The following is a 26,065-nucleotide window of genomic DNA, read 5'->3' on the forward strand; positions in this document are numbered from 1 at the left end:
TGCTGGTGATCATGTCATAGTCATGACGTGGCAGGCACCTCAAGCTGCTGGGACTTCATTGGATTCAGTCCATGGCAAATGCTTTCTCCCCCCCAAGTCTAGGGCGTTGACCCAAAGGCAAAGTCATTGTTGTCAGATGAAGACATAGATGCCAGAGATTGACACACATCAACAAGGAGGGCGCTCCTTTCCTTGTCATCTACAAGTCTTATAGGGTAAGCTCCAAATTGACTACCTCCTACATGACTACCCACAGAACTACCTCCTCCAATGGCCTCTGATGGGAGCTTGTCACACTGGACAAGGTCATATGGGCGTCCCTCTGTGTCTTTAGGTTTGAATCTCTGATCTCTAGCTACCTAGATAGATGAAAGAAGAGCCTGCTGGGTGTTGGCCTGGAAACATTGACTGATGAGACGAAGCTGGTGGATCCGTTTGTAGAGGTGACATTCATGGATGTCGTTTGGTTAACACGATAAGGAACTCACTCCAAACACGTCTCTGCGCCTCTATCCTTGACCGCCTTGGCTCCTGGAAACATGCCCCGCGTTTTGGCCAGGACATTCTTGTAGTCAGTTCACTCCAAGGTATCTGCTCACTCTGGTGCTGGTACAGGACGTGAGCTCTCTGCTGGCCTCCCTCTCTGCTTCCCTTCCCCTCTACATCCCTTCCTCTCTACTTCTCTTCCTCTCTACTTCTCTTCCTCTCTACTTCTCTTCCTCTCTACTTCCCTTCCCCTTTATTTCCCCTCCTTTCTACTTCCCTTCCTCTCTGATTCCCTTTCTACCCTAGGTTATCTCCCTTCCTTCTTACCTGCTTCAGCCATCATACAGTCATCCTCCCGCTTGTCGTCGCAAGCTTCTCATCGCAAGCTTGTCATCGCAAGTGAAAAGCCCACAGCGACCACCAAGGCAAGTCAACATTCCCTGGCCTCAACAGCCTACACATCTGCTGAGCCTCCTCCATTCTAACCACCTGGGCACTGACAGTCAACTTACTTTGACGTCTGTCGCACTCAAAATGGCCAACTTTTCCAAGATGAGCGTGACCAACGCGTCTTCCCCAGCCCAGGCCGCTGCCTTCCACAAGCTCAAGTTGCTTCCTCTCGAGGTGCGCCTGGACATCTACAAGATGGCATTCCAGGGCGCCAAGGTGGACGCAGTGCTTGCCATGGAGGACAAGCCCTCTGGCGACAATCACCATGTCCTCCACTTGCGCCACTCTGCTCACTTCAACTTGCTGCTCAGCTGCCGCGAGATCCACGACCAGGCCCTGCCCACCTACTGGTCAGAGGCGACGCTCAACCTCGTGCAGCCTTACAGCACCGCTAGCCCAATTGAGAAGATTTGCCAGTGGGCGAAGGACAGCCGCTACGGCCCCGATTACTACTCGCACCACCTATGTCTCTCTCTGCCTGAGGTGGCCAAGGCCAACGTCAAGCACGTTCGGGGGATGTTGCTTGCCCCGCTCGATGGCGACTTCGTCAAGAACAACCCGCAGCTGACGTCCACCGCGATGCTCGGCATCTTCAAGCGCCTTGCTACCTGTGACATTTCACCAACAATGAATTCTCACTCAGATTTCCCAAAGTTCAGCGTCGACGTCATCGGGGGGTGGAGCCTCACCTTCAAGGACAACACAATTGCCGTAGCCGAGAATGGTAATAACCATCGCTTCAAATCTTACTGGAAGGACATAAAGTGCGACACAAAGGATCTCCTGCGCAAGATCTGTGGAATCGACATCACCACTGGGGTCGTGTTCCTGGCCAAGGACGAGCGGGTCTACTGCAAGAGTTCAACGTACGAGTCGAGCGTTGACCTCCTGGCCAGAATGCTAGCAGTTCTTCCGGACGATGTCCAGATCACTACGAACGATACTGAGTTCACTCTGAACGATACCGAGACAGTGCCAGTGGTATGTTACCAGCATCAAGATCGGACTGGGCCAGGTTCCCGTAGCTGACGCGCCCTTTTCTCTAGAAGCAGTTTCGGAATCTCTCAGCCGGAGTCCTCTACGAGGTCCACGGCGAGGAAGTCGGCGACGAGGAGGGCTACGACATGGTCATCCACCCAGCACCAGACTCTCTTGAGGAGTCGGCCTCTGAATCTATCGGTTCGGATTGAAGGAGAGAATTGAAATGTCATTTCAGCCAAGTCTACCTCTCACTGAAGTAGGGCACATGAACTGGCGGGGAACCAGACCCAAAGAACCTTCTCCTCGGAGGTCGAAACGGTGGACATCAGTATATTTGCGCACTCCCCCCTTCACGCGGTTCTTGCGGCGCATAGCGCGCTTCTCGCTACACTCACCAGCGACGGCTTGGGCCATGGGGTGGCAGGAATACTGGCGGAAGTGGCGACGGCGCTCATGTTGTAACAGGGTCGCCCTGAGCGGACGCCTCTAGCGGGGTGCAGTCCCCATCGCTCTGTTTTCCGAGCACGTTGACGGTGCTGTCGTCGCAGGCTACAGGCCAGGTCTTTGGGCCGGGAGGGGTGTATTGTCGCAAAGGAGGCCAGTCTGTTTTTTGGGGGGGGATACTGATCAGCAACTGTTTCGGACGGCTTGCCCAATGTTCCGATATGCAGATAATGAAACTTAGACACATCAACTGCGTGACGACCTCGTGGGGTGAAGGGTATGCAGATGGTGAACATGATGAGATCAGTCCCGATCCACACCCGCAAAAACAGAGGTCACACCCATACTGTGCAACTCAGGTCACCCTTCTAGATTGGTGCCGACTCTGTTATCCCAGGCCATCCTGTAGGAAGTTATACCGTATGAGGCTATCATATAGAAGCTTGTCCCATAGGATCCTGTCCTATAGAAGGTCGCCCCGTAGGACATCCTTGGGAGATCATCCCACAGGACTCACAGGAGGTACATATGGGCCATACTTGTAGGAGTGTACCTCCGCTTTCACGGGTGTGGATCTCCAATCTCAATATCACAGGATGGGCAGGAACTTACACATGTTGACAAGAATGCCAGGGTCCTGCGGGTTGTAGGCCCCGGGGAACTTGACAGTCGGCCCGGGGGTACCAGCACCGGAGCCAGTCACCTTGAGCTGTGCACAGCCCATGTCTAGAGCATCGGTCAGCGGTTGAGTATCCTCTGGGATTTCAAACTTGGGTACCCACAGAACTGGGCCTGGCCGACGGTGCCGGCGTTGTGCAGGGCAAGGTGCTCGCCGCGCATCAGGTACTCGCCAGCAGGGAGGTCCTTGGGTAGAGTAAAGGTGAAGTTGCGAACACCACCGCCAGCAGAAGAAGCCCACACCATGGGGTCGGCCGTCTTGTTGGAGAGCGAGGACTCGTAAACCTTGAACCAGTTGCCGTCGCCCTTGTACCCCTTGGCCGTCTGGGGCGCCTTGCTGAGGTAGACGGCGAGCGGGCCCGGGTGGCCGATATACTCGTTTATCTTGAAGCCGACCTGGTCGCCCGCGGCCACGGTGAAGGTCTCGGTGGCCGCCATGGTGTCGGCGTCGATGCCGCCATTGTTGCAGATGAAGTCGGGCGAGTTGACGTCCGTGATGGGTCCGTTGCTGTTCTTGGTCCTGCGGACGTACTTGTATGCCTCGGTGACGGCGCCGTTGACGATGAGGCTCTCGAAGTTGTAGTGGGCCGAGGCGGCGCCCGCCAACAGGGCGACGGCTGCGGTAGATATATACATGATTGGAAAGAATGGGATGGGCGGGCAAGCCGCGGGACTATGTCAGAAGAAGTGAAGATTGTCGTTGGAGCTGTAGGACAAGTCCGAACGGCAGAGAGGGACGATCAACGACTAAATTTATGCCGACTACGATAAACTGGTCAGCGGCGCTATGAACACATTCCGCTCCGTTGCGGCCAAGCCAATCTTGCAATTAATTTATTTCTGCATAACGCATCCACTGTGTCGTTTCTCGGACATGGATGAACTTCCGGACATATCTAACTGTCTGCTCTGTACGGGTCCGCCAGCCCGATTATACTTCTCTAGGAAATCGCATCAGGGATGGAGCCAGGCCGCCCGTTTCGAAACGACCTTGGCAGGGAGGGCGGCAAGATCTGTGGTGGAATGGTTAATTCGACGGCATCAGGTGGGGGATGGTGACGGGCCAAATTCCTCCAATGAAGTCTCACATCCAGCCAGCGCCCAATCACTCAGCTTCTTCCGTCCACTCACCCAGCTCTTTTCAGTAGCCCACCAAGTGCCTACTTTCGAAGTCACTTCCTTGTATTTATATTTACGTTCTAGGACAGTATGCGTAGCTTTTAAAGACCAGCTTTCCCTTGCATTTAACCTACTTAAGGACAAAAAAGTAGCTGTCGACTTGGCGGCTGCATGAGGTGCTTACGGCAATCTACACCTTGAAGACACAACTTAAAGTGATCCCTTAGAACACTCCAGATCAGCTGCGCTACCAGGTGAACATCAAGTGGCACACACATATTCATAAATTCTGCAATCATAGGAAATATTTTTAGGTCAGCCACTGCCATTGACATTGACACATGTCAGCACGTCACTGTGTGAGGGAAATTCGTGGATGAGTGCTTGCTTCCAAGCCGATGTAACGAGACGTTGCCATACGAGTCAGCGCTGGAGACCTCAACAAACCCCCAAAAACACCATGCCAAATACAGAGAGTAGCTAGATAGTTTAGGTTCTATCCAATAAGTAAAATCAGGGCTCGGAACCAGTGGCATCAACCGAGACGTAGTTATGCACGTTTGGGGGATGAAAGAGAGATGGCTGGTGACAGAGAAGCAAAATCAAAGCTTATCCTAAGGTCAGATCCACCGGCTCTTGGTTCCGTTCCCATATGTCTGCTTTCACCACCCCGGTACCCAGACGTTTTGCAACACCATCCTCCCATTTTACGCAGAGGACAGAGATACAATCTCTGCGAGGCCTCTCGGGCATCAGGTCCATCGTCTGATATTCCTCCTGCAAAGCTGAAAGATCCAAAGACAGTGTCGTAGTCCATCCTTTCACCACTGCCACGACCTCTACTTGGAAGCCAGGCTCGTACGATGTGTCGCCAAGGTGCAGCCACCCGGCGAACTCATCGTTGTAACAGAATAGTCCAAAATGATACACTTTCGAGCGGTGGGGGGACTGACTCCGGATCAGCTTCATGCGCTTCGTTCTGAAGAAAGAACGGGTTGTTCTCGCGAAAATAAAAGGGTGCTGCTCAACGGATCTGCACGTCTCCGTGTACGGCGGAAGAGGGATCGGATATCTGAACCGGGTAGGCTTCCACCCCTGGTTCAATCTGAGGTTGTTGTCGCTGTTGACACCTTCGCCAGCTGACTCTCGTTGGTAGCAATGTCCTAATCCAGAGGAATCCTTCGCCAGCCGGAAGAAACATAGGTTGAATCATTTTGGACAGCATCTCTGTGCATCTGCCATTCACAGTTCACCAGTTGCCTATCTGATGCAGGTGTCAGTGGGTGGGGCATTGTATACCACTGCGCAACTGACTGGGTGAACCCGACACCAGAACAGGCCACAACGTATTCCTCGTCGCTTTCGAAGCTGAAATGGCCCCGCCACCCCATCCAGGACCAAATAGGAGGATCTCAATTGGCGTTTTCGCAGAGCCGTCTCCTAGGACGGGAATCTGATCCATAGTGTTGGTGTAGCTGCCAAAGTAATGCAATGTCGAAGGATATCTCAGGATGCCCGTGATTCAATCCACCGAGGAAATCGCGGCTGATATGATTCTGTATAGTATTTAATAACATTAAAAGTAAATAACTTGTAGTTTATAATAACTTTTACTTTTAATAACTAATAATATTAACTTAAACTAATTAAATATAATGTAATATATTAATATAAAAAGGTATATTTTAATAATAAATAATATTATAAAAAAGTATATTTTAATAATAAATAAAATTAAAAATAACTATAAAGTTATTATAAAAGGTTTTATATAATAAACTTAATTAAATTAATCTTAGAAGATATATAATAATATATACTTTTAAAACTTTAATTATTAATTTTTAATTTAATAGTAAAATTAAAAATAATAACTTATAATTTATAATTTATAATACTTTAATAAGAAATAACTATTTATAAAAGAATATAATTATAATAAGAAAAGAGTTTAAAGTTTTAAGTAAGTTATATAAATAAATATAGATTTATAATATAAAAATATAATATTATAATCTTTTTTAATCTTACTATAATAATTTAATATTATAATACTTATAAGTTTTTATAATTATATAAATATAAAATTTTAATTAATTATAATACTTTTTAATAAATTTATAAAAATAATTATAATTATAAGAGTTAATATCTACTTACTTAACTTTAATATTTATCTACTTAATAATTTTTATAAACCTATTTAATATCTATTTTTTATTAACTCCTTTATATTTATAAGTACTTTTTAAGTTAGTATAAAAAGACTTTATAAGATAATTTTCTTTTTTAATTTTTAATACTCTTTTTAATACACCTTCTAGCATACCTTCTAGACTATATATATTTAAGTACCTTTTAAACTATATATATTTAAATATTAATTATTAAGTATTTAAATACTAATTAAACGTTAAAAAGCTAGAAGTTTAAAGTGTTAAAGAATTAAAATAAGTGTTAAAAAATTAAAAAAAGTATAATCTTTACCTTTACCTTCTTAGTTTTTAACCTTCTAGTATTGAGTTAGCATCTAAATACTTAGTTAATACTTAAATATATATAGCCTAAAAGGCTTAAAAGGTATATTAGAAGGTATATTAGAAGGTGTGCTAGAAGGTGTACTAGAAAGTGTATTAAAAGAGCTTTAAAAGAGGTTTATATTTAAAATATTAAAAATTTAAAGATTTCTAATTAGATATATAGTTTTATATAGACTCTATATATAAAAAGTTAGTATTAAGTAAGGTTATAGAAATTATTTTAATATTAGAATTAAGTAGGTAAATATTAACTTTAATTATAATTATAAAATTAAATTATTAAAATAAATAATTAAAAACTTTAAACTTTATTCTATTATAGTAATTATATTTTTTTATAAAGGAAAAATAAAACTATGTTAAAAGTATAATATTAAACTCATTACAATATAGGTAAGGCTGGGGCCCAGCAATGACAACACTAAGACCTCGCGTTGTACGTTTGGGCCTGGATGATGAAAATACGAATGAGTGGATACGGAGGACAATTGATGATTATTGGTGGATCAATAACTGGTGTGAACTAACTAGATTCTACAGCGGCGCCCGTCCTGAAAAATAATTGATGCAATTGCCTGGCACTAGTTCGTACACCGACCTGACTGCCTGAACATACATCAACACCTTATGTCGTGCGCAGAAAGCCAATTTCCTGCCAGTACCTCACATAATTCTGTGCCAGCTCGGGCCTGATAGCGCCCAAGGCGCGTAGAGCAGGCGAGTGCTCACAGGCTTTGGCCGTGTCCAGGATGAGCCCCCCGCATGACATGCGGGGGAAGTGGTCCTCGAAGAAGTCTGCCAGTTTCACAGCGGGATTATCAGTGTCCGACAAGGGAGAGCGTCGTACACGCGAGAGCCATTGCGCCATGGGAATCAGATTCTTGGACGGCACGCCGGCAGCTTCCGCCAAAATGGGCATCATCTCCTTCCACGGCTGGGGCACGGGATTATCAATGTGGTAGATGGGATGCGGCGCGTTGTCGGCAAGGACGAGGTCGGCCACTGTGCCAGCGACCACGTCCACGGGACACCACAGCAAGACCTAGAGGCACGGGTTAGTCACCTGGGCGGTCATTCAACCTTGAAATCGTCCGGCCAAACCGGGCAGCGCAGAGAGAAGGGCCACCTACTCCATGCAGATCTGGAAATGCCGACAGCGTTTGGGACGACTTAACAAGAAAGCAGAAATGCTCGATCGGATTCCAGTAGCCGCTGGCCGTGGAGCCCGCGATCTGGCCAATGCGCGCCGTCATTGTGCGGAAGCGTTGCGAGTGTCTGTGGAGCGTCGCGTCCAGGATTCTCTCGCACGCAAACTTGGCGTCGCTGTAGCCCGAGGGCATCACCGACCTTATGTCCGCCCTGTCCTCCGGCGCGCGGGGCTCCCCGGTCCATACGGGGTAGTGGCCGACGACAGCAATGGACGAAACGAAGAGGAAGCTCATCCTTTGCCCGGTGGCCAGACACGCCGAGGCCGCGGCTGCAAAGTCCACGAGGTTGCGGAGCGCCCTAAACTGGTTTTCAAAGCCTCGGATGGGCCGCGTGGCGCTCATGGGCCAAGCGCTGTGCACAATGTGCGTGACGGCCCGGATGAGGCGTTCATACTCGTCTGCAGGCAGTCCCATGCTCGGCTCAGCCGTATCCCCCTCGACTACTTGAAGTTTCGCAAGCTCGGTGTCGCCCAGGGAGATACGCTTGCTTGTGAGTGCCTGGAGCTGTCTCTGCTTGGGAGCCATGGTGCTAGCACTGCTACTGCTTCGTCGGTTCAGACACACAACTGCAGACACGCATGGCAGCCGTGACAGGTGCGCGACGAGATGGCATCCCAGACTTCCGCTGGCTCCGGTGACGAGCACGACCGTGGGCGAGGAGGTGCGGGGCGGCAAGGCGACGGGAAGAGCGAAGTCGGCCGAGTACCTTTGGACCATGGCTTCGACGTCGGCCGCGCGTGTGGACAGGTCCGTTGTCAGATTTCGGGCGAGGGGCTTCGGGCTGATGGGCAGCCGGCTCTGCTGCACGCCACCCGCCATGGCGACAAGGACCCGCTGTATGTTCGATTCTGCCAGGTAGCCCTCGGTCCAATCTACGTGGCCAAAGCCGACGGCGTGGCAGGCCGTCTCCCAGCGGTCCTCGCTGGCGATCGCGTGGTTCCTTCCATCCTCAAACAACCACCAGCCCTCGAAGAGGCCAAAAACGACGTCCACCCAGGAGAGAGTCTCGGTCATTTCAAGCATCATGGTAAATCCATCTGGGCGTAAGAACTTGCGAGTTTGCTCTAGCGACTTCTCCATGCTGACGGTGGCGTGGATGGCGTTGCTGGCAATAACGATATGCTGGGTGCCGATGAGGTCATCCGCCGGGGCCCTCTCGATGTCGTGAACGCGGTACTTCACAAAAGGATATTCCCTAAATTTGCTCCTTGCGGCCGCTACGAAGCCTGGGGACAGGTCCGTGAATGTGTACTCGACGGGCACATCCAGGCTGGCTAGTAGCGGTAGCATCCATTTGGTTGTGCCGCCTGTGCCTGCACCCATCTCGAGAACCCGGATTGTGCCGTCTCGGCACTCGTTGGGAAGGCTCGAGACCAGGCGGTGAAGGAAGTCGGCCATCATCTTGTACGAAAGCTTGTTCAGGGCCGAATCGCCGTACAAGGCCGCGACGAGGTCCCTGCCTTCACTCGAGCCGAAGATGACCTTGACGCCATCCGTCTTGCCGGTAATCACGTCTGCAAGCTTCGTGCCGGCGTAATAAGTAAGCCTGTTGGCGATGACATGGTCGGGGAACCGAGAGATGAGGTCTTGGAGGATGGTCTGACTGCTCTCCGCCGGCGCTGTCACGGACGTTCGCGTAATTTTGTCTCCCACCACGTCAATCAGGCGACCATCGTGCTCGAGCATTCGGTACAGGTGATCGACCAGCCTCTTCTGGCTTGGCAAGCTTTGGACTCGCTCGAGGCGCTGGCTCGGCGCGGCGTGAGCAATGTCACATCCCAGCTGCGCGAATGCTTCCACCGTCAAAGCGATGCAGAGTCGTGTTTGCTTTGGGTAGACCTTGTTCAGGTATCCCTCACAGCCGTGCTCAGCTATGAACCGGTCTGTCTGGCGCTTCGTCTCCCCAAATGCGTCCAGGACGGCCTCTCTTGGGAGGTCCATGGATCGGACCGGGAGATCAACTGGATAGGTGGCTTGGCTCTGGGGTTGGGATGTGGCCAGGGGCAGTGATAGCGCTTGCGGCCTTTCCACAGCTGCAACTTTGGGTGCTGGCTTTCCTTCGACCTTGGACACAAGTTCAGTGACGGTGAGCTCTTCGATCTGGGTATCTTCCGCAATTTGCCGGCCAAATCGAGACGCGATGTCCGATCTCAGCTCTGAGGAGAGCAGTGAGTCGATGCCCAAGTCGCGCAGCAGCTGGTCCGAAGAGATGTCCCCGCCGTCGATGCCGAGGAAGTCCGCCAGATATAGTTTAATGTCCCAGCTGCTCTCCGAATTGTCCGTCATTGGTGTGCCGGGGAACTCTTCCGCTTGGGACGCTGAAGCATCGGAGCTGCCCGTGCTGTCACTGTAGTCGTCCTCCTGGGTCGCGTTGGGTGGCATTCCAGTAGCAATTTCGATTGCCACGACCATCTCCCGAAAGCTGTTGATGTTCATGAGCAGATCGGCCGGAAACGAGCACTTGAACTCTGATTCAATCTCTCGCGCTAGCTCCATGCCCATGAGGGAGTCGATCCCAATGTCGGCGGGCGACGAGCTGTCTTTGATGTCCCTGGTTTCCAAGCCGCACATGACACCAAGCAGCCGCCGGCACCTTTGCGGAACATCTGAAGAGGCTGTGGTGTTCTTGATGGTCTTTTGAGCTGTCGCTCGAGTAGCTGAAAGCTTCTTTTGGTCTGGTTGTTTCGGAACGACTGGGCCCGGTGGCATCGTCGTTGAGGTCGTTGCCTGGCTGCCTGGCGTCATCCTGGAAAGCATTTTTCTCATGGAAATCTTCGCTACGCGATGATAATCAATGCCCAGGATGACTTCCAACAGGGTACCTTCTGCGGCGTTGAAGACAAAAATATCGGTCATGTAGCCTTTCTCGTCGGCGGCCAACTGGTGAATGGCGAAAACGTTCCATTCCGCCGGCAGCTCGTCGAACTTGGACGGGTAAGAAGGGGAGCGCATCCATTCCTCGAACCCGTTGGCAATGTACATCTCTGATGCGTCAGTGTCCGTCATGCAATTGGCCCAGATGCCGCCGACTTGGCTGAAGCAGTCAGAGAGGTGGGTATCGAGCCAGGTCTTGCCACCATGGCGCTTTACCACGCGGCCCGCAGACTCTTTCTGGTGCCCGGCCAGCCTTGTTAATCCACGATATTCCGACCCGTAGTCGACCACGTCGGCGAACGCGGAGTATATCGCACGACCCTGGATGCCATCGTCCACCTGGTCGGACTCGAGCAGACGCTTGCATCGCTCGTGAGATACGAGACGCTCCAGGCGAGCAAATTGGGCCTGGAAGTCGCGGTCGGACCTGGCTTTCCACACCACTCGTCCCGTCACGCACACAGTAGGTTTTGCAGATGTATTCCTGTCGAAAGCGGTGATGCTGAACTCCCAGTCAAAGTATTCCTTGTCTGTGGCTTCTACGTGCAGGCGGATGGTCTTGGAGGGGTCCACACAAATTGGCGCCTTGTTGCTGACATTTTGGATTCGAGGGAGGAAGCCCGATTCTAGAAGGCCTGGTCTCAAACTACTTATGGCCTCGACCGTCATGTCGACTTCTAGGGTTGCTGGACAGATGGGGGCCGTTCTAGCAATGGTATGGCCCGCCACTAAGTTTTGGTATTCCTGCCCATCGGTGTTGATGATGAATGTAGCCAGACGCTGATTATTGTCTCGGTACTCCTGGAAGGAAAATAGTCCCTTTGGCGGTGTTGGAGTCTGGACATGATCTAACGGGGCAGGGAGAGTCTTTGGCGGGGATTTTAGTTGAACCCAGTGACGTGATTTTTCGAATTGGTACGGAGGCAGGAAAACGGGCTGGTAGTCCTGCGCCTGAGCCGAGTGGTGACCCCAGAACCTGACCGGCAGGCCTTCCTTCCACAGCGTCGAAGTGGTGTCAACGAGATTTTGCCAAGCATTGTCGCTGTTGATGTTGACGGCTTGAAAGTGAGAGCTGGCGGGCGAGCCGAGCGCCCTGCTGATCATTGAGGTGATGGTGGAGCTGGTGCCGGCCTCGAGGAACACGCACGACGGGAATTTTTCAGCTAGGCGCTGCACAGCGTGGTCGAAGAAGACTGGATTGCTCATATGCTCTGGCACGATCGAGGCGGTCATTGGGCCCCGCCATGCCTCTTTGGTGGACCTCTCGAGGAAGATGTTGGGGGCGTTGAAGGACAGGCCCTGGCCAACGAGCTCTAGATCTCTCCACAACGGCTGCACGAGATTGGAGTGGAAGGCATTGGTGACACTCAAGCGCTTGGTACGGAGGCCGGAGAAGGAACAATCCTCAGACATGGTGTTGACAATCCGGTCAACAGCCGCGGTAGATCCTGCCAGGGTGAAGCTTCGCGGTCCGTTGTAGCAAGCAATATTTGCGGCATCTGCCTCGTCGGATCCAGCGTTCACCTTGGCCAGCAGCCGTTCGACAACCGGCAAGTCGGCTTCGATAGCGAGCATGGCGCCGCGGTCACTGCCCCAGAGATCTCGAACAATTCTGGAGCGACCTGCCACGAGCTTGACGGCATCTTGCAGAGAAAGAACACCAGACACACAAAGAGCGGTCAGCTCGCCGAAGCTATGTCCTACAACAGCCGCCACTTCGACTCCGCTATCCATCCAGACCTTCGCGCACGAGTACTGCGTAGCAAAAAGCATTGTTTGGAGCTTGACCGTGTCACCGATGGTGTCCCGCTGGAAGATATCGGGGTAGATGCTGTCTAAGCCTAGAGACGTGATCGCTGAATCACACTGGTCGAGGTAGAATCGCAAGGCGGTGACCGAATCGTGCAGTCTGCGATCCAGGCCCACAAAGTCGGAGACCTGGCCGCCGAAGCACAGGACGACGGGTCTTTCTTGCCGCTTTGCAATCGCCGGAAGAACAGAGTCGGTCTTGGCAAGGCTGGAAACAGTAGCCTGGAGCTCATCGACAGATTTACAAGCCAGAACCATACGGCGAGCCAGACACGGGTTGGCCTGGCGTGAAGAGGCGAAGGCAATGTCCGCCAGAGAAGGCCGCGTCCAGCCAGCATGAGGCTTGGGCTCGAGGAATGCCGCTAGTCGCGCGCAAAGTGCACGAATGCTGCGGTCGTCGTTGCCATGGAAGCAGAAAAGCTGGACGTCAGGCACGGGCTCCCGCACCGCGCCAGAACTGCCACTGCCAGCCTGGCTTGGACGCTGAGTGACGACCATGGCAGCATTGGAACCCGAAGCACCGTAGTTGTTAATGAGAGCTGCACGGAAGTCTTCGTTCCAGGCAAGGAGCTTTGTTGGAACCTGTATCATATCTGACGACGACACCTTGATGTGGTGACTCATGGTTTGAAAGCTCGGCTGCGGAGGGATGCGACCGCGGTTTATCATGAGGATTATTTTGATAAGAGATATGACGCCAGACACGGACTCAGTGTGTCCGATGAGCCCCTTGATGGAACCCAGGAACAGCGGGCTGCTGCGGATTGCCGAACCGCCAAGGACATCCAGAACAGAGGCATACTCAGCCGGGTCTCCTACCGGCGTCCCGGTACCATGAGCTTCAACAACGGTAATCTGTGAGGATTTAAGGCCGGCACGACGAGTAACAATATCAAAGAGCGAAGACAACGACGTTGAGTTGGGGACGAAAATAGGCGTGCAATTTTGGTTTTGGGTAACGGCTGTGGCGGCAATACAGCCTAGGATCTGGTCACCATCGATGATAGCTTGTGGTAAGCTCTTAAGAAAGACCGCCGCAACCCCCTCGCCTCGGCAATATCCGTCAGCCTTCTCGTCGAACGGCTTACACGAGCCGGTAGGGCTCAGAAACGAGGCACCGGCAAGGTTCTGAAACCACAAGGGATTTGTAATGATGTTGGTGCCACCGGCCAAAGCGGCTACGCAATCGCCAGCAAGGATTGCGTTGCAAGCGAGGTTGATGGAGACAGCGGACGCCGAACAAGCCGTATCGAGCGTCATACTAGCTGCCTCCCAGCCAAAATAATGACTGACCTTGCCGGCGATAAAGCTTCGTAGGTTGCCCGTGGCGGAGAAGGCGTTCGCAGCGTGGCAAGCGATGTTGTTCTCATAATCGGTAGAAACGACGCCCAGATAGCAGCCAACATTCTTCTCCCGCTGGGAGAGCGGCTTGCCAAAGTAGCCAGACTGCTCAACAGCCTGATAGGCCACCTGGAGCATCAGTCTCTGCTGGGGGTCCTGGGATGCTGCTTCACGGGGGCTCTTTTTGAAAAACTTGTGGTCGAAGGCGTCCGCGTCGCGAATGAAATTGCCGAACCACTTGCGCCCTGGGTTGCCGTCCCGCCACGCTGTCTGGAAGTCGATGCGGTCCGGCGTTATTTCAACATGTTGTGATTCTGCGCTGCAAAGCAGGTCCCAGAGCTCGTCGACATCGTCTGCCCCAGCAACCTTGCAAGCCATTCCCACTACAGCAACGTAGCCATTGCCCTGAGCCTGGGCTGTTGTTTGCGGTTGCTTGACGGAAGAGTAGGAGGAGGTGGGAGGTGATCCCAGCTTCAAGTCAGCGATATGGGTTACCGTCTGTGATACTCGGCTGGAGAAGGACGGAGGGACGAATCTTTCAGGACCAAACGTAGCAATAGACAGAGGCGCCGATGACTTGTCGTGGGTCTCCAAAATCTTGCTGAAGGTGAGATGCCAGTCGCAGGTTTCGGTCAAAATGGACCTGAGAGCGACATCGTGCAGCCTGCTCTCAGTAATGAGCTCGCCGTCCAGATTTGAACGGGTCTTCAAAACTGCGTGTGATGCATAGGGGAGCTGAAAGTCGAGATGAGAGTCACAGAAAGACATGGCGCTGTCGAGATCGGTTCTATACGCCGGACAGTGAAATCGGCCTTTTAGCCCGATGCGCTTGGTCGAGACGCTCGCGTCTTTCAGATTCCTTTCAAGCAAGGCGCAGCACTCCTCCGTGACGGTGATGGTGGCTCTGTTTTCATCATACTTGACCGAAAGGAATGCATCCTATGCGCAGCGAGTGCGACTCGGTCAGCACTGTGTCGTTCCAGCAGAAGAGGAGGTTTTGACTTACGTTTTGAAACTCTTTGAGCATGTCTTGCACCTTGTGTCCTGACTGAGTGCTGTTCCACATGACAGAGAGACATTGTGAGGGCCCCCGGTGCGCCTCGTCCCCCAACGGAATCTCTCGCTCATCAACGAGAGCACCGATTAGCATGGCAATGCGGATGGCGGCGGCGCCGTACTGCCGGAGCCCAGCCTGGCTTCTAGCGCTGGCCACAGCAAAAGCACTCAAGAGCCCAGTGCAAAAGCCTACTGCTTCCACACTCTCTCGACCCATAGAAGCCACGGGATCAACCTCTCCAGGAGGCTGACAGTGAACGACATACTGTTCGTACTGCAGCATTTGAGACAAAACGACCATGGGCGTAAGAATGGCGTTCGGGAGCTGGTCAAGGGAGGAATCTACGGCCCCGGTATTGAAGAAGAGAGACAGTTGCTTGAGCCGATTTGCTGTGGACGCCGCGTGGAGCAGCGAAAAACTGGCACAGAGAGTATGCCATTGTCCGGGGAGATCATGGATCGTCTCGAGAAGCCACCAAAGACGTGACTCTTTGGTGAGGACTTCTCTTGTCTGAGCGAGCGAGGCATGGTCGATGGAGGATAATTGAGGCCCAAAGAGGAAATAACGAGGGCTCGCCATGTTGAAGACGAGTTGCAGTGACTGTGAAGAGGATTCGACTTCCGGTACCCAGGCTAGAGCCAGACAAGACCTCTCCTTTATACCGAACGTCCTTGTCGGTATGCAACGAAGTCCAGCTTCGTGGGTGGCACCTCAAGCTCGAGAAACTGTAAGCCATTGGCTCACTACACAGTACACATGCCGTTGGTTGACTATACATGCGATAGCGCGCAGTGGGTATCGTGGGAAGGAATCGATACCTAGCAAGCCCGCATTAGTGATGGAACGCAGTGCAGGACAGAAACGACTGAGAGATTAAGCCGAAGACGGCTGTCTGATCAGGCAGCAGACAAAGGATTAGAAACATACCTTTCGTAAGAATCATCTTTCAACTCTATTACTGTGTGTGTGCCAATGTAGGTATGACAGAGTGGCCGGAGAACGTACGAAGTCTGTCAACAGAAGAGCCCTGATTATGAGAGCCTTCTCTGACATTTTCTATCAACATCCATGGATCCAAACTCCTAGGTAACAGAAGAACCACCATTTTAAAAGTTTGGTGTGCCTGTCAAGGTCATATAAATTCTCACTCCGTATGCAAAGAAGGCTAAGCCGGCAAATTATCAAAAGTCCAGCTTGACTTTCAATTTGTCTCCTTTTACGATTGCGTCCTTCTGGGCCATCAACTCTGGCAAATCCCACGTGCAGTTCACATATCTGCCACCAAGCCATGGCCTGGGCTCCGAGATGAGGTACACCAGAGACTGCGCACACAAAGCCGGATCGTCCGTGTAAACTAAAAGAGTGAGCTTGGGCATAACGTGGAGTAGTATAGTGACTGTGATCAGACGTACTCGATTTGTGGAACTCATCCAGCTCCCCAGGACCCATGATGTCGGTGGGACAATTGCCCGGGTGGACAGCGAAGGACGTCACCCCAGTCTCGGCGTACTCTCGATGAAGAAGCTGGGAAAAGCGCAGAAGAGCCAGCTTGGAGGTCTGGTAGGCGCTCAATCCAGGGTTGACAAGGTGCGCGCCCCCACTGGACACGTGGATCAAATACGAGTGCTCGGCCTCACGCAGCAGTGGAATCATGGCCCGACTCACGAGATAAGGCCCAAGGAGATTGACTTGGAAGACGCGCCACCACTGATCCGGGTCGGTATCGCCAACCTTGCCAAAGGTGCCCAGAACCCCAGCATTGTTGATGACGATGTCAAGACGGCCGAACTCGGCCGTGATTGCGGCGGCGGCGGCTGCCACACTGGCGTCGTGTGACACATCGAGTGTTAGTGGCAGGAAGTTGGGCTTGCTGTGACCGTTGGCACTAGCACAATTGTTGACGGCATCTCGAAGCGAGGCTGTGTCTCCCCTTGCGCCCGCAGCAATTTTGGAAGCCCCGGCGGCGGCGAAGGCAAGCACCATGGCCCGTCCCAGTCCGCGAGAGGCCCCGGTGATGAGTACGGCCTTGCCCAATAAGTCAAAGTGGGATGGGTCGATGGCTGGGTATGGATCACAGTGCACTGTGCTTGTGACGTCGTAGTCGCCTAAAGATCCACACAGTCAGAGTCGTATTGCATTCAGTATGGATACTGGTGATACCGAGCTTGCTGGGGATTCCAAAAGGTCCAGGCTCAAGTCCTCCATCCCCAAAATCTTATGTAGTGACAAACACATCCAGATGCTGCAGTGTCAAAGTATTACCGGGCTGGCAATACATCTTGGAACCCCTGATCTGTCATTTTGTGACATGTCAGGGTGGGGTCTCTCATGTTGCTTACCTGGTCCTTCGAGGATATTACCAGCTGTACCTTTAGGGGGCGGCATAATGAATAACGGGGATGTTCTGTTGGCGAAACGATATGTGAGAAAGCAAGATGTACAAATTGCGGTGCTTCTTTCCTGGGGTAGGGTGTGTCAATGGAGCGGAGCGCCATCTTTATAAGTACCTCGGTACGTTCTAGTTCCACTGTATATGCAGTGGTATTAAATGTGATCCACAATGGCGCCGCGGTTTTCCCCGGCCGAACTGATCCCGACTGGATGATGGCTTGCATTTGGCCGTAGGCCGTTGGTTTTGCGAAACCTCGTCGGGTCAAAAATGGCGCAGTTGTGAAGTGATAGTAAGATCGATGCTATCTCCGTGGTGGACAAATGGGGTATTCAGTTATATCCATGCCGGTACCAAGGATTCCTATCTCCGGCGTGGAAATATGTCCGGGGCGAATGGAATGTGTCTCCTCCATTATTCACGGTATCTTCGATCAATAATTCCGGCTTAAAAGGACACTGCGAGAAATTGACGGTCTCTTCTAGTTGTGCACTTTTGTCAACGCCGCCTCTATCATTCTACAACTTGTCCAAAACCCCGAGCACATCTCTACTCGCCATGGTCTCACAGAACTTGGCAGCGTGGCAGACAGCCCCCAAAGCTCCGAGCCTTGAGGTCAAGGATGCCCCTTATACCAAGCCGGCGGCGGCTGAGATCCTGATCCGTAACTTTGCCGTTGCGGTGAATATCGTTGACGCTGTCACGCAGTCTGCCGGCCCGGATCTGTTCCCGTGGATAAAATATCCTCAGATTCTTGGAAACGACATCGCTGGCGAGGTCGCCGAAGTAGGGCCCGGCGTGGAGTCCTTCAAGCCAGGTGACCGCGTCGTCGCCCATGCCATCAACATCACCAACAACAAACCTTCGGAGGGGGCCTTCCAGCTGTATACAATCGTGTCGGACTTCATGGCCGCCCCGATTCCCAACAGCCTTTCCTACGAACAGGCGTGCGTGCTTCCTCTGGCCTTGTCAACCGCTGCGTGCGGCTTGTATCAAGAAGATCAACTCGCCCTTGAGCTTCCCCTCTCCCCTCCTCGTTCCAGCACCGGCAAGACCCTCCTCGTCTGGGGCGGTGCATCGAGCGTTGGATGCTGTGCGGTCCAGCTGGCTGTCGCCTCCGGGTACGAGGTTTTCGCCGTAGCTTCACCCAAGAATTTTGCCCTTCTGGAGAAGCTAGGGGCCGCCAAGGTGTTCGACTATCACCAGGGAGACGTCATCAAGCAGATCGTTAGCGCATTTGTCGGTAAGGACTCGGCGGGCGGAATGGCCATTGCGCCTGGCTCGATTGGTCCCGTCGCTGAGGTCTTGTCCCAAGTTACGGGCGTCAAGTTGATCGCCAACATCTCTGTGCAGGCAGCAGAGCTGCCCGAGGGGGTCAAAGCAAACAATGTATTCGGAGGCACACTGCGCGACAACAAGGTCGGCCGTGCCGTGTACTCGGACTTCCTGGGCAAGGCCCTGGCCGCTGGGACGTTCATCTGTGCCCCCGAGCCACAAGTCGTTGGCAAGGGACTGGAGAGCGTGCAGCAGGCCTTTGAAGTCTGTAGAGAGGGTGTGTCGGCAAAGAAGGTGGTGGTTACCTTGGCCTAATGCAAATGGAGCGATTCGATAGCAGCCGGCCGTGGCCCACACACAGGCGCCTTTCTTCGGGCTTAAATAAACGAGCAATCCTCTGTGCTATCCAATCAAGTTTGCCTCAAGGGCAAGTCACCTTCCTATCCAGTCACGTGTATAAACCTGTGTGGCCCAATGTGTCAGGTGTGTGTGTGTGTCTTGCAGCATAAAACGTAGGCTCCCATCGATAGACGTGATGTCCACGGACGTGACTACTTTGCCCCCCGCCCCCCTCCGTTCATCACCCACATACTGCTACGCTATCAGAAAATTTCAAGATGGAAGGTTGGATAAAGACGCAGCCCGATATCTGGTCAAGGCCATTTGAAGGAATCGAGAAGGTCTACCGCGGAGCTTCGCTGAAGTTCGGGCACCTTGGAAGGGAGCAATGGCAGATATACTGTCGTTGCACCCTTGACTTTAAAGCTAGCTCTCACGACACTCCGATAGCTATGCGCAAAGCATGGCGGCAACTGGCACTCGAATATCCCAACCTCGCCGTCAGACCGGATGGTATGAACAAAGTGTATCGACGGCTCCAAGAAACCCCACCGGACGGTTTGGACACCTGGCTATCCGAAACTTTCTTCATTATAGAGAGTGCATCAACTTTTGACCACATACTCAAGGAAGCTCATGGTCCACACGATTTGCCGCGCCTGTACTACTGTTCTGGGGCCTCTCAAGTCCTTTTCATCTGCAGCCACTGGCGCATCGACGCCATCGGGACCTGCATACTTCTCAACAGGCTATTCCAGCTCTTGGCGGGACGTGAAGCGCACCCTGGTACGCACGACCTTTCGCCGTGCCTGGAGGATGCCTGTGGAGCGGTGCCCATAGACAACTGCACGCCAGGAATGGCCCAATACGCCCGAGATGCCATTGCGAAACACCACTCCGACGCTATTCACGGTATTGGGCTCCCCTATTTGGGCGATGAGTCCACCGGCCCTGCAGACTGCACGAGCGAGAGTCTCGTGTTGACGGAGACACGCACGCTTGCCCTGGTCGCCGCCTGCAGGTCCATGGGGGTCACAGTGACTGCAGCAGTCCACGCAGCACTGGCTGGGGTGGTCTTTGACTTGCCTTCTGCGAAGGAGGATTCGACAGTAACGCACTTCTCCGCCGTGCTCTCGGCAAATTTCCGAGACTATCTTCCTGCGCCCTGCGGCGCAGCCTCTCATGCGTGCACCACGTATGTCAATGGCCTCACGCCAGTGGTTCAGAGGGACGCTTCCTTCGTGGACAGGGCCCGCAGCCTCACTCGAGAGTACAAGGAGTGGCACAGCGATGTGTTCGCAAAGACGATGCGGCTCCGGTATCACTACCATGCAGAGAAGCTACTGGAGGCACCTCCCCAGCCGATGACACCACCCAGCAACATATTTCTCAGCAGCCTCGGAGTTATCGACAAGCATCTTGCAAAAGTCTATTTCTGTCCAAAAATGGAGCCCTCGGTGGAGGTGACCGACTTTAGCTTCGGTGTCAGCCTCCTAACTCGGCAGGTACTGCTGTACGCCATGACTTTTCGAGGATGTTTCAAGCTCTCTGTCAACTACAACGACGCTTACCATGATAGTGCAAGTATGAAGCGGATATTGGTGAACATCTTGGAGATGATGGAGACAAGTCTCGGATCTTCGTTGACGCTAGTTGAGGTTTGAACCTTAGGCTGGATGTTGAAATAAGGCACTTCGGACACGAGCAGTGGGGCCGACGTTTCCCCGATGGAGAGGTTTAATTTTGAGGTTATCGCTAGATGATTTGGCCAAGCCAGTCTTAGGGTTCTGTCCTGTCTTTCTAGAAGAATTTACAGAAAAGGATATTATTATAATAAGAGAATCTAGTAATTACTATAAGGCACTACTATTTAAAATATCTATATATTAAAATAGTTAAATTCCTTAATATTTATAAACTATTTAAATTAATTTATATATTTTTTAAAATTAATTATAAAAATAAATAAAATATTTAAGTTTAATTATTATTATATATTATAATATTTATATTATAAATTATATATATTTTTTTAATTAATTTAATTAAATTTATTATATAAAACTTTTATAATAACTTTATAATTATTTATAATATTATTTTATATTAAAAATCTTCTTTTATTATAATATATTAAATTATATTTAATTAATTTAAATTAATATTATTAATTTTAATATAAATTAATTTATTAAAAATTAAAATTATTATAAATTATAAATTATTTAATTCTTTTAAATATAAAATTTAAAACTTATAATTATAAAATTTTAATTAATTTTATTTAATTATTTTATTATATTATAACTTAATTTAATTTAATTTAAATTTTTCTTAAATCTTTTTAACCTTTTATCTTTAAAAGTTAAAACTTTATATTTTTAAGTTTAAATTTAAAATTCTTATAGATTTTAATACACTTTAAATTAAATTTATAATTCCTTAATTCTTTTAGAAATATATTAACTATTTTAAATATTAATAATTTTTCTTTAAAGTAAAGGTTTACCTTTATATAATTATAGATTTAATTATTAATAATTATTTCTTTTTTTATAAAGCTATTAGAATTATTATTAATTTAAATATTATATATAATAATATAGTATTATTACCTTACCTAGTTATATCTTAGTTTAGTGAAAGTGTGGTAGGCTAAGTAATTACTTTTAAGTGTTTTTATTTATAGAGTTAATAGATAGGTATTTGTTTATAAAGTAGAGTTAGAACCTTTAAAGGAATAGTAGCTTTATCTTTACTTATTTTAATTAACTTATATTTATATATATGAAGGCTTGAGTTATACAGTGAATTTTAGTATTTATATATAGTACTTATCGGTATTAAACTAATCTATAGTCTATAATAGTTTTAACTTTTAATAAGCTAAGAGTATTAACCTAAACTAGTATAGCCTAATATACTAACGTAAAAAGATATCTTTTAATAATAGATAGCGTTATAAATATAGTAAATTATAAAGTTATTATAAAAAGTTATATATAATAAATTTAATTAAGTTTATCTTTAAAAGATATATTATATTTTATTCCTTTAAAACTCTAATTATTTACTTTTAACTTAATAGTAAAATTAAAAATATAAATAGTTTATAAATTATTTAATTTAATATTAATAAATATTATTATATAAAACTATTAAATTAATTATATAATTTAAGTAAATATAAATTAATTAAAATAAATAAAAATAAAACTATTATTTCTTTAAAAGTTCTAACTTTATTAAAATAAATATTTATTTATTAACTTTATAAATTTAATTTATAATAAATTGAAATTTATAAGAAATTTAAATTTAACTTTTATAAAAAAATATTAAAGAGATTTTAAAAGAGGTTTAAATAAAGTTAAATTAAATAATAATAATATAAATTAATTAAATAAAGATTAATTAAAAATTATAATTCTAAATTTCTTTACTTTATATTAAAAATAATTAATATATATATTTATTTATATTATAATTCTTTTAAATAAAGTAATTTTATAAATATATAAAAGTTTAAATTATAATTTTATAGAAAAATATAAAGTTATATTTAACTTTAATTAAATTTTGTTAATTTATAAAATATTTAAAATATTATAATTAATTAAAAGGTTTTAATAAAAATTATTATAATTATTAAAAATTAAAATAATAAAGAAAAACTAAATAATTAATAATGTTTTAAATAAATATATAATTTAATTAAATATTTTATAAATTAACTAATTTAATATATAAAATATTTTAAATATTAATACCTTATAATATTTAAGAGATAGAAACTCTTAATTAGATGGGTAGTCCCTATATTAATCCACCCTTATTTCATAACCTAGAATACAACACTAGAGCTAAAAGGGAAGGGTAGCGCGAGTGGCGTTTGTTGATAATCACTTAGTAGGTATAAATCATTCTCATTCAAGTGCACACATTGTGAAAGCTTTTCAGCAATTCAGAGCCAACTACAATTCTGCTCAACAAGCAATTTTTCCATATATTTCATTCAACAAGCCTCGTATCATACCCAGTCTTTAATTACCGATCCGGCTCTAATTCATTATTTGTACTGCGGAAGCTATGTCGTGGAAAGAGCTGCAGCCAGGAGTGTTCAGAAGACCTGCAGGCGAGAACGAGATCATGATCAAGACCATTGGAGACTTTGGTAAACCCTATGGGCGTCAGCACTGGGCTATCACGGTGACTGCCAAACTCGCCATGGTCGGCCTCGCGTCTTCCTCGGCAAGCGAGGCGGCGGTTCGTCGGGCTTGGATGTCATGTAGGATCATGCACCCGGGCATCGCGAGCGTCTTCCTGAATGGCGACACCCTCCAATACGTCGTGCCTGACGAACACTCAATGCAGCAGTGGGCCGATGAATCCTTTTTTTGCGTCGTCAGCGCTTTGCCAGCAGAATCCGATGTGAAGGAAGAGGGGCAGCTGGACACTCTCCTGCAGCAGCTTGATCCTACGGGCATCGCGGTTGATTCGATTGGTTCTGCGACACTGCATTATCTCAAGCAGACAGGTCATGTCGTACTGCGGATGGCGCACTGGCGAACAGATGGTCACGGTGCCGTTCAAATTCTGAACGACCTCGTGTCACTGATTGCTGCCGAGATGGCGCCCGAGGCTAAGCAGCGCGCAGTCCAGTGGGGCCATGAGACAAGTCGTCTTCCCCCGAGCGTGGAGGTGGCTCTGCTGAACCCACCTTCGCCTCCTCCGGCCCCACTTGCCAACGAGGCCCGCAGATGCCTGGAAACCACCCTCTTGGCGAAAGACGCGATGTGTCTCCACTTTCGCGGCGATCCGTCCACGCCGCCGGGCGGGACTCGTTGTGTTGGCCGTCGACTGTCTCGCACCGTGACGGATACCATTGTGCAGGCATGTGCAAGGGCTGGCGTGTGTGTCACGGCGGCTGTCCATGCAGCCATTGCTTGCACTGCCGCCCAAAACCGTTGCGATGGAGACGAAGGGCTATTCGTCAGTACAATCAGAGCCAGTCTGCGGCCGGCAGTGTCAGCAAGTCTTGCAGACCTCCCAGTTCAAGCGGCGGGCTTGTATACAGCCGGATGGCTCGTCGGTGTGTCGGCATCTGCATCATGGGCAGAGCATGTGGTCTTCTTCCAACAGCAGTATGGTGGCCGCCTCACTCAGGACTTCCTCCTTTCCCGCCGAGAATATGCCACCCAGATGCTGGGTCGCATGCGACCTGCCCATGCTCAGGATGACGCTCGGTCTCCTCGTCAGCCACATGCAATGGCTCCTGCGGTTCCAGGCAAGCTGCTTGGCGGTCTTGATATCTCAAGCATTGGCGATGTTGACGCCGTGGTCAGATCATTCCACCCGTGCAACGCTCAGGCTACTCACACACAGGGGCACACTGGCCTGCTCATCGAAGGCATTTCACTTGGCGTTGAGACTGTGACACGACACATCTACTGCTTTCTATGGTTGTTCAAGGGTGAGCTGAATCTCAACATGGTTTACAATGAAGCCTACTACGACCAAGCCGTGGTCAGTGGGCTGGCATCGGGTATTGTGGAAAATTTACTCTCTGGACTAGAGTTGGGCAATTGATGTGTGTACTGAGCCACTGCAGCCCCCATGCTCACTGCTTCTCGCTTTTCCTGGGCCAAGATCAGAAAATAATACGGTGTCCCCAACTCGCTGCCCAATTCTCAATTCCTACCCTAGGGTAGGTTTATTCAGATCCACATTTTTTTTTAGGTCGAATCTTAGGTGAAAGAAGAGTAGTGCCCGTCATTATCTTAACCCGCAGCCGGATCCGATGCCAACAGTTATGCAGTGACACATCTTTATTAGCTCCGAGTCAATCAAATTGACGCTGTCAAGCTCGTTTCACACACAATTGTTCGGCGCCTGCAGGGGCTTCAAAGAGAGGTTGATTCCCGAGGTCACTTGGAATGGCCCGGGTCCCAGCCGATGCCAGTGTGCCACTATTGAGCCTTAACACGGCGAGGGGCCTGCTGGCACCTTGGGAAGCGCAGTGCATTAGGTCTGACGGATTACTTTTGATGCAAGCCTAGATGGAGCCTCAAGGCTCTCTGCTCCGATCTCGCCCTGGTGGATCTGATGTTGCGTCACTTCGAACCCTGCTTCTTATCACATCACTATCAGACAATTACGTAGGTGATGTTTCAATGACATGTAGTTGCTTTGCGCCGTCGACTGCAGATGAGTATGTGTGGAGTACAGTAAGTACCTGCCTGGTGGGCTCCTCACAGTAACAACGTTGAAGTCGGTACGAACTACTTAATCAAGCTAGTAGTGGATCTTTCCGGCGCGGGTCAGCCCACGCCTTTGTGTGCACTGTCTGGTGGCCTCTTCCTCAGTGCAGGGGCCACAACTGCTCGCTTAAAGGACGCCACTGAGTGATCCCACCGGGTTGCTGACATCTTGGTAAAAGCTTGTCTGACCTCTTGGTACAAGCTTGTCTCACCTCTTGGCAAAAGCTTGTCTGACCTCTCGGCGCTAAACTACTAGCAGGGATTCCAATACTCCGTAGTACTTAATATGTACCACACCCAAGCCGACAACGACTTTCCGCTTGCCGCTGCCGCACCCTGCCTGCCTGCCGGCCTCCGTGTCCAGATGTCGCTTTCACCTCCGTGTGTGCATGATGTGCACTCCAGTCCCAGTGACATGTTCAGGGCACCGGTTGTGGATCCAGCAGCGGACGAAGGAGAGGCACTGTGCAAGTGGAACGTTCCCAGATCTTTTTGGGAGCCAAGTCCCAATAGGGCTGACAGGCTGGCAGGCCCACAGATTTGTCTGCATGCTAAGGTAGAATGAGCTTACAGGTCCATTAGGGGTCCCAGATCGTCCCTAGACGGCCCGAAAGCTACCTAGTGGGCGGCTAGGCAGGCGGGCACACAGGCAGGCAGGCTAGGCTGCCACACCATCCTGCCAGTCCTGTCAAGTTTGCAGGTGCAAGGTGGAGTGCCCCAACTAAACCCTGGGCTTAGCGATTGCCTGGTTATCCGAGCAACACGAGCTTGTAATCGAAAGTCTAGTGGAGTAGTGTCATGATGTTTTATTCCCG

General features: G+C 49.3%; 7 protein-coding genes across 7 annotated transcripts; 4 read left to right on the plus strand and 3 right to left on the minus strand.

Moving 5' to 3' along the window:
* Positions 1-1,020: 1,020 nt before the first annotated feature.
* On the plus strand, positions 1,021-2,126 carry KVR01_000820 (uncharacterized protein; the record flags this gene model as incomplete). The annotated part of the gene is made up of 2 exons (XM_044794344.1): positions 1,021-1,917; positions 1,983-2,126. The coding sequence occupies 2 exons, from the start codon at positions 1,021-1,023 to the stop codon at positions 2,124-2,126; spliced, it is 1,041 nt and encodes a 346-aa protein (XP_044650769.1).
* Positions 2,127-2,950: 824 nt separating this feature from the next.
* On the minus strand, positions 2,951-3,675 carry KVR01_000110 (uncharacterized protein; the record flags this gene model as incomplete). The annotated part of the gene is made up of 2 exons (XM_044786339.1): positions 2,951-3,087; positions 3,144-3,675. 2 exons carry the CDS (start codon positions 3,673-3,675, stop codon positions 2,951-2,953), a joined length of 669 nt encoding a protein of 222 aa, XP_044650059.1.
* A 3,648-nt stretch (positions 3,676-7,323) lies between these two features.
* Positions 7,324-15,566, minus strand: KVR01_000413 (uncharacterized protein; the record flags this gene model as incomplete). Its single annotated transcript, XM_044790983.1, has 3 exons — positions 7,324-7,740; positions 7,829-14,869; positions 14,937-15,566. The coding sequence occupies 3 exons, from the start codon at positions 15,564-15,566 to the stop codon at positions 7,324-7,326; spliced, it is 8,088 nt and encodes a 2,695-aa protein (XP_044650362.1).
* A 602-nt stretch (positions 15,567-16,168) lies between these two features.
* On the minus strand, positions 16,169-17,372 carry KVR01_000652 (uncharacterized protein; the record flags this gene model as incomplete). The annotated part of the gene is made up of 3 exons (XM_044783427.1): positions 16,169-16,341; positions 16,400-17,092; positions 17,327-17,372. 3 exons carry the CDS (start codon positions 17,370-17,372, stop codon positions 16,169-16,171), a joined length of 912 nt encoding a protein of 303 aa, XP_044650601.1.
* Positions 17,373-17,934: 562 nt separating this feature from the next.
* On the plus strand, positions 17,935-18,966 carry KVR01_000977 (uncharacterized protein; the record flags this gene model as incomplete). Its single annotated transcript, XM_044793466.1, has 2 exons — positions 17,935-18,323; positions 18,420-18,966. 2 exons carry the CDS (start codon positions 17,935-17,937, stop codon positions 18,964-18,966), a joined length of 936 nt encoding a protein of 311 aa, XP_044650926.1.
* An 881-nt stretch (positions 18,967-19,847) lies between these two features.
* On the plus strand, positions 19,848-20,654 carry KVR01_000951 (uncharacterized protein; the record flags this gene model as incomplete). Its single annotated transcript, XM_044788733.1, has 2 exons — positions 19,848-20,474; positions 20,496-20,654. The coding sequence occupies 2 exons, from the start codon at positions 19,848-19,850 to the stop codon at positions 20,652-20,654; spliced, it is 786 nt and encodes a 261-aa protein (XP_044650900.1).
* Positions 20,655-22,899: 2,245 nt separating this feature from the next.
* KVR01_000272 (uncharacterized protein) lies at positions 22,900-24,877 on the plus strand. Its single transcript, XM_044785753.1, has 2 exons — positions 22,900-24,277; positions 24,336-24,877. The coding sequence occupies exons 1-2, from the start codon at positions 23,080-23,082 to the stop codon at positions 24,425-24,427; spliced, it is 1,290 nt and encodes a 429-aa protein (XP_044650221.1). The 5' UTR covers positions 22,900-23,079; the 3' UTR covers positions 24,428-24,877.
* The last annotated feature ends 1,188 nt before the right edge of the window (positions 24,878-26,065 follow it).

The sequence above is a fragment of the Diaporthe batatas genome, assembly GCF_019321695.1.
Source record: "Diaporthe batatas strain CRI 302-4 chromosome Unknown Contig00001, whole genome shotgun sequence".
In the NCBI taxonomy this organism is placed as follows: domain Eukaryota; kingdom Fungi; phylum Ascomycota; class Sordariomycetes; order Diaporthales; family Diaporthaceae; genus Diaporthe; species Diaporthe batatas.

What these genes read in the sequence shown, in the direction of transcription:
- KVR01_000272 (XM_044785753.1), top strand. Translation starts at nt 23,080, where the DNA reads ATGTCGTGGAAAGAGCTGCAGCCAGGAGTGTTCAGAAGACCTGCAGGC. An exon ending in AATGGCTCCTGCGGTTCCAG is followed by an intron (nt 24,278 to 24,335) that starts GCAAGCTGCTTG and finishes CGCCGTGGTCAG; the next exon opens with ATCATTCCACCCGTGCAACG.